This window comes from Emys orbicularis, chromosome 1, assembly GCF_028017835.1.
Source record: "Emys orbicularis isolate rEmyOrb1 chromosome 1, rEmyOrb1.hap1, whole genome shotgun sequence".
Taxonomy (NCBI): domain Eukaryota; kingdom Metazoa; phylum Chordata; order Testudines; family Emydidae; genus Emys; species Emys orbicularis.
Window position 1 is genome coordinate 331,458,691 of NC_088683.1, and position 14,671 is coordinate 331,473,361.

Genomic DNA, 14,671 nt, shown 5'->3' on the forward strand with positions numbered 1-14,671 from the left:
AGTTTTACTACTAAGATAACAAGAAGTATCCACAAATTATTACTATGCTGAAATGGCTTTTCCTTCTAAATACTATGGTTGGATTCGCTAGTATAAATCCCTGTGCTCCAATTAGCTACCAAACAATTTCTTATCCATACGCCCACATAAAGTATGGCCACCTTGATTTCTGACGTTGCTCATCCCAGTATCTTCAATACTTCCCTCCTCCACTCCTCCTTGACCAGTAAGGAAGGCCAGCTCCTTCCTACACACAACTAAGGCCTGGTCTACACTGGGGGGGTGGGGGGGGGGAGAGAAAATCGATCTAAGTCACGCAACTTCAGCTACGTGAATAATGTAGCTGAAGTTGACGTACTTCAATCTACTTACTGTGGTGTCTTCACTGCAGTAAGTCGACTGCTGACATTCTCCCGTCGACTCCTCCTGCGCCTCTTGCCCTGGTGGAGTGCCGGAGTCAACGGGAGAGCGCTTGGCGGTCGATTTATCGCATCTAGACTAGATGCGATAAATCGACCCCCGCTGGATCACTGACCATCAATCCAGCGGGTAATATAGACAAGCCCCAAGAGTATTTCCTTATCTACAGTTACAGGTGAAGATGGGTGTGTGAGGTGTGCAGATATGTTCTTCTGTGGGCATGTCATTGAAATTCTGAAGACTGCAGTCTCAGGAATTGCTGTAACATCTAGTCCAGTATCCTATCTCTGACAGTGGCCAGTACCAGCTATTTCAGAGGAAAGACGCCTCATTGTGGAATAAACCTACCCAATAGGATAATTTTTTTACTAAGCCAATCCATTAGTGTTTGATTTATGACTTGAAGCATGAGGGGTTATACCCCAGCTATTTTACCTTATCATAGGTAATTTTGGATGGTGCAACTATTCATAGAAATGGTGCCTGCTAAACAGCTGGCTTCAGTGATACCTAGTGGCATTGAGTAAAGAAAGAATTTTCTTTGATCAGGTTTGAATTTACTGTCTTTCACTGGATGTTTCCTTGTTCTTGTATTATGTTGTTGCCCATAAACCTAGCTTTGTTAGGTCCCTCTTAAGTTCCTCACAGGTTTCTCTGATTTCAAGAGATGATAGTAATTTCATGTCATTTATCAAACATGCCCCCTCATTGTTCACTTTTCCAGATCTATAATTAATATTGATCAAAGTGGAGAGAATTTAATAATAGCCAAAGTAGAGAGATCTGCATAATTAATGTATAGTTGCAATTACTGATAATGCACTCTGACTGGCTAATGGCCCTTTGAATACAGGGGTTTGCATATTGTATTGATGAAAAATAAGCATACTGTGATTATGCAAATGAGAACCAATGTACTGTTATAGATGTGTAATCATACAGCACATCAGAGCTCTAACTGCGCAAGATAATGCAATTTCCATATAATAGGTAATGTAATGTATCAGTAAATCAATGCCTCATTGCCACATACCTCATTGCCACATTGCTGCCATCAATAACTATTGGCCTCAGGTTATCTCCATCTTCAGTCACATCCTCCTGAAGTGGAGACTCAGACCTCTGAGACTCTATGGAAGATGCTTCACGCATTATGTTAGTGTTAACATTATTTACAGGCTGGTCAGTCTCAGTTTTATTTCCAAGTTTGACAAGTTCTCCCAAAATATCGTTGATTAAAGCATCAGTGCCAAGCTTATTTAGCACAAGTTGAACCTGTTCTTCAGAGTAACCTAACTTAAGTGCAAACTCCAGTTTGGTTTGATATTCCTTCACCACATCAGGGGGCTTCTTTACTTTCTTAGATACCATCTGGGCCTCCTCTATCTTAAGGTCTTGTAAGATTTCGTTACGTTTTAGTACATGAGGCTGTAAGCAGGGAGACCTGCACAGTTGTCGGTGAGTCTTCGGTAGATGATGTGATTCTGCTGTAATGTTATTCAGCCTCTCTGACTCGTTATCAGAATTTGTGCTCTCTTCTGAATCACAACTGGAGCTTCCAGTCTCCTCAGATGCCTCCTTATCTGCATCTTCCTTCCTAGAGTTAACTTTATCCATTGTTGGTTTCTCCACCATTGACCAAGATCCAACTGCATTTATTTGTGTGTCAGTGCGCTCCACATAAAGATGGCCTAGGTCATGCCCCAGATGATCCTTCAAGCCCATGAAGCTGCTGCTGCATGTACTCGATTCCACTTTGCTGTTTTTCCTGTATTCCTGAATATAAAGTGTCCCGTATTCCTACAGAAGAAATAAAAGTGTTGTAACTAGTTAGCTCTTATTTTGTTTTGGGTTTTCTTGTTGTTTCCTTTGGGACTCTGCTTCTTTGCCAACTTAAAAATACCTTCACATTCGAGGAAATTCCCTCTTCACTTAAAGTTGGTTGCATTTGTAAACAAACTAGTGTTTACGTGCAGCAAGTTTCATACACTTCTTCAAACAGAGAGAACTTTCCAATAAAATCAATCCTGTTTGATTGATGAACAGAGTATTATTATTATTATTAATAAACAGTTTTCAAAAAGTATTTACATCTAAACTGATGAATACATTCAAAAATTAGTTTTTATATAAACTGGTTTTCCTTAAAAGTTGTTTGAAAATAAAGTAGTGTGTGGACAGGAGTCTTTTGTTCAGAGTTAAAGTAACTGTGATATTCTGTCACTGGGTATACCTACACTGCAAAAGAAACCAATCAACCAACCAACCCACCCCAAACGTGGCCGTAAGTCTCAGACCCTTGGTCAGCTGACTTACACTGGCCGTATGGGACTAAAAATAGCAGTGTAAATATTTCTGCTCAGGCAAGGGGGATGGGTCTCAGAGCCCAGGATCCAGCCTACACAGGAATATCTACACTGCTATTTTTAGGCTCGTATTGTGAGCCGGAGGCAGTTGACCTGGCACTGAGACTTGCTGCTGTGGGTTTTTTATTTTCCAGTGTGGATGTAGTCTCAAAGATAATATTACTAAACAGTGTAATAAATAAGAAGTGCAGCTATAAAACATATGAGTACTGCTATGGAAAAGTTTTTATGCTAAGTGGCTTAGACCTTCCATTTAATACAAGGGAACTAGCATATTACTATATTATCACAGAATCATATAACGGTAGGGTCGGAAGGGACCTCAGGAAGTCATCTAGTCTAGCTTCCTTCACCAGGGCAGGCCCAAGTACATCTACACCGTCCTTGACAGGTGTTTGTCTACCCCGTTCTTAAAAGCCTCCAATGACAGGGATTCCACCACATCCCTTGGAAGCCTAGTCTAGAATTTAACTTCCCTTATAGTTAGAAAGGTTTCCTTTCTATCAAACAAATCTCCTTTGCTGAAGCTTAAGCCCGTTCCTACTTGTCCTACCTTCAGTGGACATGGGGAACAACCCCACCATCCTCTTTATAACACCCCTTAACATCTTTGATGACTTATCAGGTCCTTTCTCAGTCTTCTTTTCTCAAGACTAAACATACCCAGTTTTTTTAACCTCTCCTCATATGTTGTTTTTTAAGCCTTTTATAATTTTTGTTGCTCTCCTTTGGACTCACTGCAATGTATCCACATCTTTCTTCAATTGTGGTGCCCAGAACTGGACACAGAACTCCAGCTGAGACCTCACCATGCCGAGTAGAGTGGAATACCACCACTGGTGTCTTATTTTCAGCACTCCTGTTAATACACACCAGAATGACATTTCCCTTTTTTGCAACTGCTTCACATTGTTGGCTCATATTCAATTTGTGATCCACTATAACCCCCAGATCCTCTTCTGAAGTATTACAGTATTAAGTTGTACCCCATTTTATAGTTCTGCATTTGATTTTTCCTTCTTAAGTGTAGTACTTCACATGTGTCTTTACTGAATTTCAACATGCTGATTTCAGACAAATTCTCCAATTTGTCAAGGTCATTTTGAATTCTAACCCTGTCCTCCAACATGCTAGCAACAGCTCCCATCTTGGTGTCATCTGCAAATTTTATAATTATACTCTCCACTCCACCATCAAGTCATTAATGAAAATATTGAATTGCATCAGACCCAGGGTAGACCTCTGTGGAATCCCACTAGATATATTCCTCCCCCCTCTGCCCCTGCCCTGGTTTGACAGCAAACAATTGATAATTACTCTTTAAATACAGTCTAACAACCAGTATTGTATTCACCCTATCATAATTTCATCTAGACCACTTTCCCTAGTTTGCTTATAAGACTGTCATGTGGAACTGTGTTAAAAGGCTTACTAAAAATAAAGATATATGTTGTTTATAGCTTGCTTTCTATGCACTTGGCCAGTAACCCTGTCAAACAAGGAAATTAGGTTGGTTTGGCATGATTTGTTCTTGACAAATCCATACTGGCTATTACTTATAAACTTAATATCCTTTAGGTGCTTATAAATTTATTGTTTAATAATTTGTAACTTTACAGATATCAAAATTAGGCTGACTGGTCTATAGTTCCTTGGGTCCCCTTTGTTCCTCTTTATATTTCACTAATTAGGGAAATATGCTTAAGAAGCCACCTTACAGAAAATGGGTTAATGATAGAATAAACATAGTCCAATGAATCCTGAAACAGAGTATTAATTCAGTCAGGTAAACATCACTACACATTCCTAAATTCCTTTATAAAGTCCAGGCAAAATCAAGAAACACTTTGAATATTCTCAAAGTAGCACTTCTGACTAAAACAAAGCAAGACTTTGGAACTATGGGCTGATTCAAAGTCTACTGAAGTAAATGAGAGCAATCCAGCAAAGCACTTAAATATTAATTTCAATAATGTGGCTAGTTACATGCTTAAGCTTAGGCATGTGCATAAGTACTTTTCTGGATCAGGGTCTAAATGCAGAGATGGAAAGTATATAGGAGATATAGAATAAAGCAGATTGTGGTTTTCTGTGCCTCAAAAAAGCCCCACCCACCCAAGTTTACTGGAGGAGTTCACATTATTGTAGACTAACAAATTTTCAAATATCTATTTCCTCATAAAAGTTCTCCATAATCTGTTTAAAAGGAACTTATTACTTCCTTTACTTTTTGTTCTCTTGAAAGAGAATTCTGGCATAAAGCAGAACTGTTTCCGTTATGAAAAAGTAAAGTATCTGCTTCTCTCTCATTGTTAAAAGTGGGCTAAATTGCTCATGTTGCAGGACTAACATTAAAACAATAACATGAATTAGATAAGGATGAAACAGAAAACAAACAACAGCTCTTCTAGTTCATGCAGGACAAAAATTAAGCAAGATACATACACAGGAGGCAGTGCTTGAATGTCATATATAGTGTGGCCACAAACCAGATTGAAATCACACTGAGAAAAATCATTGTATTAAACACAACTCCATTGTCTCCATTCTACTAACAATTATCCATAGTTTAAATTTACCCAAGATACAACATTTCTTTCGTTTGAATAAATAACCTCCCAACCTGATAAATAAATAGTATATATTTAAGAGTACTGAGTCATTTGCGGAGTTTTAGTTCATTTGCTGGAAAAAAAATAAAGTATGCAGAATACACATATGACAACTCATGAAGACTTCTCTTGAGACAAATGTGAGAGAAGTGAAAATGCCAACCATGATTTAATTAAAAAAAAAAAAAAAGTTTTTAAATGCATTGTTAGGACATCTCCACAGCAGTACAGATTTTCAGTAAATAGCTGTATTAACTAAATTGTCCTACTTGATAACTTACCATTTTTAATTTGAAAACAAAGAGCATTTTTTCCCAGCAGTTTAATCTAGTTTAGACTGATAGAAGTTAAAAGTAGAATATATTTTTCTGTATAGACCTGATTTAGTTAAAAGGCAGAGTGATTGTGATGCTGTCTCTTGCAGTATATCAGTCAATGTTCATTTTCTTTATAGGGATCTTTATGAGTTCAAGCAATACTGCAGATTAAATACAAAGGGAATTTAGGAAGTGAACCTTTATACTTGGTGATTTATTAACTACTGTAATACACTGGATAGCCTAGTGCCAGTAACAAATCACAACAGTATCTCAATAAAAGGATACAGTTAAAAACCCACACTGTGGCCTTCATAGAACTGCCACCAAAAAGTATCTTAAACAAGAAAAACCTATTGGAAGCTAGGCTGCCTAGCAACCAGCCTTTAGTTGCTAGGATGCACTCCTTTAACATGCCATCATGAATGCTAGCACAGTGAAAGAATAATTTGGTATGAACAAAAGCCTATGAAAAAGACTGGGACTTAAGTGCGTCTGGTTTACCCTCTGAGAACAATGCAGCTGCCAAACCAATCTGGACGCTCCGACATCATTGTTCCATAAACCCCACAATCTGCTCTGACTGGAGGAAGTATATTTAATGGGCAACATTTTTAAGCTGGACTGAAAAGTTGGGTCAGCTCATGTATTGCCCTAATAGAATACACCAAGATAATGGGTCACTGCCCAAATCCATGTACTGTGAAATGCCATTTTAGCACTGAACTAAATGTAGTACTTTTCTTTTGGACACTATCAGAACAGGATAAACCTATCTTGACATACATTTAAATTAGTTAAGATTAATGTATTGTTATTTCCGAATGTCATATTCTAATTGTTTCTCATTAAAGTTTTATTGTAACTATAAACATAATATTCTTTCAAAATGACACATATCTCAAAGAACCTCAGTTACTGCACTGGGTGAGTAACCTTCTCTTCTGCAAAGAGATACTACAGCAGTTGCAGCTTTCAAAGCCCACACAAACAGTATTTAATTGACTTAAGCATACTATTGTTATTTTAACTAGTGTTTTAATATAAAAATCCACTACCACCACAAAGCATAAGGATTCTGAAATATTACCTTTAAGTTTTGCATAAGCAGCATACTATTCCTGCAGTCAGACCTGCATGCAAGTGCTATGTATGTTCAGACAAATTCTACATCATCTGTGATAGGCAGCAAATAATCTGCTGCAGCACCTCCTTAGAATGTTAGGCTTGGGAGCTCCCAACACAATGTCCCATACAATATTCATTGATTATAACGATGAAAATTAGATATAATTAAATCCTAATAGAGTTTATTAGAGAGTGAAGAGAGAAATGGCAGTCACTCTACCTGAGCAAACTAACCTAAATTATTTTTGCTTCTTTCAGTCAAATGTTAATGCACCTGTTGACAGTATAATGAAGCCCACAAGAAATAAAGAGAATGAATTTATTCAAGGAGTAACATAAAAACGTAAAAGCTCTCTCTGTGTCCTTTATTTTCAATAAAGCTCTTTTCTTATCGACCATGTTCTCAGTACAACTTTATAGATACCATGTAATCTAGATGAAAATACTTGCTATGAACTATTTTGATTATATATGTGTTGATACACTTTTTATTTTATATATAGATATAATAATAATAAAAAAGTGTATCAACACAAATGAGTGGCCAAAGAAATAAACCTAATAACTAAATTATTGTACTTAGTAGTTGTATTGAAAGCATAAGAACTAAGCAATGGTTTTTGAATTTATAAAAATTTTAAATATAAAAATAGATAATCTTTCATTGGCTATTCTGTCTGATAAACAACAATCCAATCATTACACAGAAAAGGAAGGGTTCTTAACTTATGAATGCATACGTACTTATATTCTTTACACCAAAAAGCCTGCAAATCATAACCCTCCCCCTTCAAAGCTATAAAACCAAATGTGGCTTCATATTTAAACAGGCTCCATTATTATAGGATTACTATCATCATCAAATACCATGTCCATTTATCATCAAACACACTTGTTAAGTAAGGGGTTTACATTTAACACTGTGGATGCCATTATGTTACAGAATTGCATCCTTTTTCCATCTACTGTTCTTCAAATTCAGTAGCAAAACTATTTTCCACTAACTACCAGCATTAATTTATTTTGAACTAGACATTTCTACTTTTCAAGAGGTCAGGTGCAAACTTTTAATATTACGAAAGCTGTCCAGTTACAGCTGAAATTCATAATAGTTTAATGCAAACTTTACATGGTGCAAAAAGCAGTAAGTGAAACAGCGTGTTATAACAAAATTTTTATAATAGCAATTGCATGTGTCCTTAAAAGAGCTTACATTTTTAAAGACAAATCCTACAGCAGTGAAAGAGTTTGGTTTTTTACACAAGGATACTTAAATTATTCCTAGATCTTTTAAACAGCAAGCAGTAAATATTTAGACCACAGCTTGTTAAAAAAACACAACTGTTTGTCATACAGAACTTCAGACTACCAATATAGAAACAAATGTCCTAGCTTCCCAAATGGCAAAGATATTGCAACAATGCAAATAAAATAATGAATATGTAATAAATACCTCCTGCAGTAGTTTCTGTATGTTTAATTACCATTGTATTTCAAGGGAGTACTGTTGTCTGCATCACTCTATCTAACAAAGGAAGGATGTCCCATTGAACAGATTGGTTAATGCTCTGGGGCAACAGATGTCTACTGGAACTGCAGGAGACCAGCAACTGGTGGCCTGCCCATCTTCTGAAAACTTTCAATAGACATATGCATATGTTCACACAATAGGGCATGTGGTAGAAATGCAAACCTCTTTTTAACCCTTTTATGTGCCCTCTTTCCCTCCCAACTGGTATATGAAGGTCTTTGTAGTGTTTTTTCTTTAGAGGATCCTTGGAACACTGGTTCATGGAGTGTACATTGTATGTGTTCTTCAACCTAATATCTGAACCCAAAATATAAAACAAAATAGATTAAAAACTGCACAATAATGTGTTGGCTAATTTTATAAACGTAAGAATGACTTTGAAATCACAGAGGCTTTGACTAGATCATGTTACCACCTGAGAGTAGCCCCAAAGAACTAATGTTATATCCTGCCCTAAATCCATCCCTTTAAGTTCAGACATTGTCACCAAGTGATGTTCCTCCTAATCTTAACTAATTTTTTCAAATTTCACCATAATTTAGTAAAATGGGCAAATCTATAAAATATTATAGCATATTTACAAAGGATAAAACATTGAAATTTAAGTTGAAGTCACCCAAAGGGTGCAGAAAATCTAGTTCCCCTGAAGAGTTCTGACTGTCATTTCCACCCCCAGCAATACATTATTGATGCTCCTACAAGTTCCTTACAGAATGTATCAAGTTAAAGATCACCCTTTCATGCAATTATTTTTCAGATGTAAATTCTCTCTCTCTCTCTCTCTCTCTCTCTCTCTCTCTTTTTTTTTTTTTTTAAACACCCCCAAAATTTGGAGATTTTGTGATGTGTATGACTATTTATTTTGTTCAGAACGCAGTAAGATGTACTGAAGTGTTAGAATGGTGAAACTTTTCAATCCCTGCAGAGAGTAGTCCAAATACTTACGTTAGCTGGAAAACACAGAGACATTGGTTTCTTGTAGCAGTTCCAGAAGCAACTCCTTAACACGATTTCAGCTGCAGACTTCCAGGCAAGCAAGCAGAACAATGAATGGTTGAACAGATGGAATGGCAATGTCTTTGCTTAACCTATTACTGAGTGGAACAACAGCCAATCATAGGCCAGAGAATTCACAATTAGTTGGCCAGGCAGATGCAAGGCAACCTCCCCACCCTGTATCAGGTTTGTAGGTTTCTAAGATAAGCAAGTTGATGTCATTCTCAGGGTCTGCCCCAGGCAGCATGTGTATTAACGAGGGGTGTGCAGCAACAATAGGCCATACAAAGGAGACTAGCAGGCAGCTGCTGTATGAGCGCCAGAGTCATTAGGGAGCAGGCTGCCAGCAAGAAACACCTGGCTTGGGCAGACTTCAGCTTTTCCTCATTGTTTCTAATACACGCAACAAAGAAAGGAATTATTTTTAAGTAGTAAAAGTTTCTATAAAAAACAAAACCTAAAGGATATAGCCAAGTCTATTATAAAAACCTTGTAGCTTTTGCTGGGAAAATTAAAAATATAGAAATATCACAGCAGTGATTGTGTGTATTTTCTTTTTCCTGTTAATAAAATAAATCCTTATCGATGCAGTGCAACAGGAGGTCTGTTAAGAAGCCAATATTATACATAAATACATTCAAAAGCACACTCTGAATTTCCTGAAACTTTACTTTTATTTATGTACCAATAAGCCTGATGAACTTGTACTTATGCACAACTAAAACCAAATACGTTTAGAGTAAGAATTTCAGTTTCAATAGAAAACGTTTTGATAAATTATTAAACTGCAAAAATATCAATTTTAAGCATAAAATATGGGATTTTTCTTACTAATGGCATTAGAACATTAATAAACGTATATATAGGAAAGAGGAACTGTGCTAGCACCACTTCAACAATAAATTTACTTGTTGCAGTCATCAATGTTCATGCTTTTGTAAGAAGAAAAACTTATACTACAGATTTACACTTCAAGCAGAAATCTCCCTGGTTTCCTGCAGTTTGTATAGATAATCTAAATACATATTTTGGAAGTTAAGTCACTAGGTAAGCAGGTTTTAAAATTTTTCTTCCTTGTGGAGACAGTATGTCTCTAAGCTAAAAGAAAATGTCCAAAACAAATTTTTTATTAATAAAAGACCTGCAATTTACTACATTTAGCAACATGACAACGGCCATTTGCTACCAGGGAGGCAAAGGGGACATTCACCCCCCCCTCCCCCCAACCCGACCTTCAAGGGACCTCAAGTTATTGTCAGAAAGGCCAAAATATGTACAAAGCCATCCAATGCTATGCAATGGAACAGAAGAAGATTGGAAAGTCTTCATCCTTATAAATTATAAATCACTGTGAATATTTTTGCGGATACAGACTAACACGGCTGCTACTCTGAAAACTGTGAATACTGATACTGCAGCCCAATTATACTTCTTTAAACTCCTAAAATCCAATATTTTCTCTGGGTCTAACAAGCACCTGGGTCACCTGTTTTTTTTTTTTTTTTTTTTTTAAGCTACATCCAGGGGGCATGGGCCCCAGAATACCCACTTGTCCCTTTCTTCCTTCCCAAATAATTGGATCCTACAAACAGCCCAATGTCTAGTTTTGGTGTTTGGTAAGAAAGCAGACCAAATCTCGGACTTTCAAATCATGGCCTTTGTTTTTAGTAACTTTACACAGGAAAGCTCAATTCAGATGAAACAAGGCTGAGGCACAAGTATATTAAATGACTTTCAGTTCCATTCAATGAACAGACAAGCAATACTGAAAATCAAGCTGAAGCATCTGTTTGTCTATTTTCACAGGCCGAGGAAATCTATTTGAGACCATTTGCTGTGGTTTAGAGGGCGCCCAGAATACAAATAGTTTATTATTAGGATTGTTAATTTCAGGCATTTTCCAATTTGCATTTGAATTTTAAAATGTTTCAGGAAAACAAATGAATCCACGCATCATCATACTGTAAGACAAAAGTTTATCAGCTGTCCAGATTTACCGATATAGAGCAAATATTATCAAGTGCAAAATCCAATGCTGCATGTATTTCTGCACCTAAGCCTTCTGGAGATGGCAGCAGATGAATTTAGAAAACTGCAAATCAAAAATCCAACCAAATACAACCTCTTTACACTGTCCATTAAACACCCACAAGAACAGCTACTATCATTACTATTTTGAAGTTTTTAATTCTGAGGCAGGAGAAGTCTTCTCACTAATTTCTGCCACTGTGAACACAAAGAATGAGAGAAAGCTACCCAAGTGCACAGCAGGAAGCCTGGTCTCCAGCACTGGATTAAGCTTCTTTGCAAACAGCAAATAAAGGCAGTAATCTGAAAAAGCTAATCAGTCCCTGCTGTGGTATTTAGACTACCTCAGTTGCTGGTATTGGATAATGTTAAGCATATTAAAACATCTGTAGGAGAAATAAGGAGCCAGTCTGGTTTACCTAGTGATAGGCACTGACCTTAAATGCAAGCAGCATCACTTTGCTAGCCTTTAGTTCAAGCACTGTCAGAGTTGAGACAGACACTTTGTACCAGGTGACAGAAACGCTTATTTTGGCAAAAGGGACATATGATGTAGTCAAAGGAACGATGAACTGGGGAGAACTTTGGTAGTATAATACAAGTAGCATATTTATTGTTCTATAACACAAATGCACATTAAAGTCACATCATCCACCTGCACTAATGTTATTTTAAATATTAGGTTAGCATTTGGTACAAGTCACCCCTTCACTATTTTCTTGTTTAAAAACGTTTCCAGATCCCATGCCTTTTTGAAACAAAGAAAGCTACTTTAAGTTACCTTTGGTTCATCTCCTTGCGAGCATTACTGGAAAATGGTGTAGTGCAACTTTGACAAAGACCAAGATCAAATTAGGTGTTTAAGATATCAAATAGGTCAGTAGGTTATATTTTAAGTAAGCCAGTGTAAACTACTTTTAAAAAATATAATTACATTAAATTTAAATGCAATTTAATGCAATTTTACATTATGTAAAAACATTAGTCAATTGTTCAAATCAGTCTCAATAGTTTTCTCGCCTGAATAATTTTCTCAACACTTCCTTAAAATAAATTGGAAATGCTCAAGGTTTAAGAGACATCAGAACCATTTTATCAAATCATGCTCATGCTGACAGAAGAACATTCATGTAAGGGTTTTAACCAGTAACTAGATTTCCTACTGGGAACAATGAGGGCAACAAAGAAACCTTAGCAGGAAACAATGAGGATCTCTGTCACATCTGTGACAGGCTATAATGGCATTACTAGAAAGTACACACAGCAGATGAACAAAGAAAACTCTACTTCTGCAGCTAAAACCTTCAGATCCAGCAAACTGACCAGTCTAGCCATTTCCCACTGCTATATTTAAAATACAATACAGAAAATTAAGATTATAGCTGGTCATTGAAATGCAGAATGCATAGTGGGTCCTCCGACTTCTAGCCTCTTACCCATCTGGAGAGGCTAATGATTCTATTTTCTTGCTCTTTAGTGAGACCAGAAATTGCATTAAAGCTCATCATTAAGTTCCTAGCACTATTTTATTAAAACATTAAATAGACTACCATGCAAAGAACATAAGATGGTTACAGACAACTAGCCCTGACTAACTTTGGAGGACATCAGGATGAAAGGAGATTTCAGGGTTGCACACAAAAAGACGGGGGGGAATACTAGAGTCCTGGAGGAAACACAGCCAGAGGAAGGAGGAGGAACTGCATGGGAAGAGGCAAAAGACCCATAGAGGGAGAGCTGGAGCAGCAGGGAAACTTAAACAGAATGGCCAAATGGAGGTAAGGCAAAGTTATCAGGATATCACTTGTATAGAAAATGTCCAGCACAATCCTCTAGTGCTAGCAAACTCTTGTTATTCCAAGACATGCTGAAAACAAAAGCTTACTTAAAACAAAATTATATTAATTTAAAATGTACAGAAGTCACAGTCCTCCAGTAATTTCAACCTGCTAAAAGTATTGCTGCAGAACAATACTAGAAACAATGTGATTTATCCCAACAACATGTTTCCTTGTTGTACAACCTTGTACGAAGGCCACTATAATCCACAAAAATACAATTTTGTTTCTGCAAGAATACATTTTAGAAGACAAGTTAAGCAAATATCATTATAAACAGAGACAAGTAGAAAGATTTTGATTTTAGCATTCACACTTCAGACAAATCTGATTATCGCATTACAAAAATATCCATATATTTAATGTTGCACTTGGCAGCTCCAGAAAAGAACCTTTTATTCCTAAAATTAGGAGTTGGCAATCTTCTCAGTGTTTGTTGATCACTAATCAATATCTTAACAGGTGCAAAACATTCAAAATACAGCACCTTAAAGCATCACCTTCAAAACTGAGCAAACTTCTGTATAGACTAAATCCACATGCAGATCTGCACTACAAAATGAATCCTACAACTATGCTGTGGGATGAACTAAATAGCGGAAAGGTCCCTGCCAATCAAGATAACTACACACTTTTATGACAAAGATGAACAATAGTTTTCCCTAGGCAAGGAGGAAGTGAAATTGTAACTTCCAAGCTATTTTGTAAGAAAGAACAATTCTTATAAGAACTGAAATACCAGAACCACCAGTTCTAATATTCTGAATCTTACAATGGCTAATGAAAAATGCCTCAATAAGGCAGCAAGATTCACAGGCAATGGGAGCACTCATTTTACCCTCTCTTTGCTATTCAGTCTTTCTTTAAAATTTCATCTAAATAGTCTTAGTTGCTTATTTCTAAATTCAGAGCCACTTCTCTTATTTGTGGTAAAAATATTAAAGGACTTTAACAATCTAAAATAACCATAGCTTGAATTAAAACCAAGTGGCAAGGAATATTTTGGCTTTGGAGAGGAGACTCATCCGTTTCTATACATCCATATAACTTGGTAAGATATCTATGTATCACTGTAGGCCCTCTGTATGAAAGAGTCCTCAAATATCGAGAGACCATTGGGTTCCAGGAAAGACCTGTTAAAGCACACTAAATATTTGTGATCTATGAGTATATCTGCAATTAAGACACCCACTGCTGGCCTGTGCTAGCTGACTTACGCTCATGGGGCCTGGGCTAAGGAGTTATTTAACTGTAACGTAGACTGTCGGGCTTGGACTTGAGCTCAGGCTCTAGGACCCAATGAGGTGGGAGGGTCCCAGAGCTCAGGCTGCAGTCCGAGCCTGGAAGTCTACACTGCAATTAAGCATACCTGTAGCCCGAGCCTCAGGAGTCTGAGTCAGCTAGCATGAGCCAGCCATGGGTTTTTAATTGCAGT

The 14,671-nt window shown here is 36.9% G+C and overlaps 1 protein-coding gene across 3 annotated transcripts in view; it reads right to left on the reverse strand.

The window, feature by feature from the left end:
* The window catches only part of ZC3H12C (zinc finger CCCH-type containing 12C), a 30,195-nt gene extending 20,852 nt beyond the window's left edge, over window positions 1–9,343 (reverse strand). Inside the window, exons 1-2 of one of the 3 annotated variants that reach the window (XM_065422484.1) lie at window positions 9,320–9,343; window positions 1,454–2,220 (exon numbers count right to left, since the gene is read on the reverse strand). In XM_065422484.1, the coding sequence (XP_065278556.1) occupies window positions 1,454–2,220; window positions 9,320–9,343 (791 nt within the window). Of the gene's footprint in view, window positions 1–1,453; window positions 2,221–2,323; window positions 2,369–5,679; window positions 5,707–9,319 lie in introns of those variants that run through there. The other 2 variants (XM_065422477.1, XM_065422468.1) reach the window with 2 other exon arrangements.
* Between the last annotated feature and the right edge of the window lie 5,328 nt (window positions 9,344–14,671).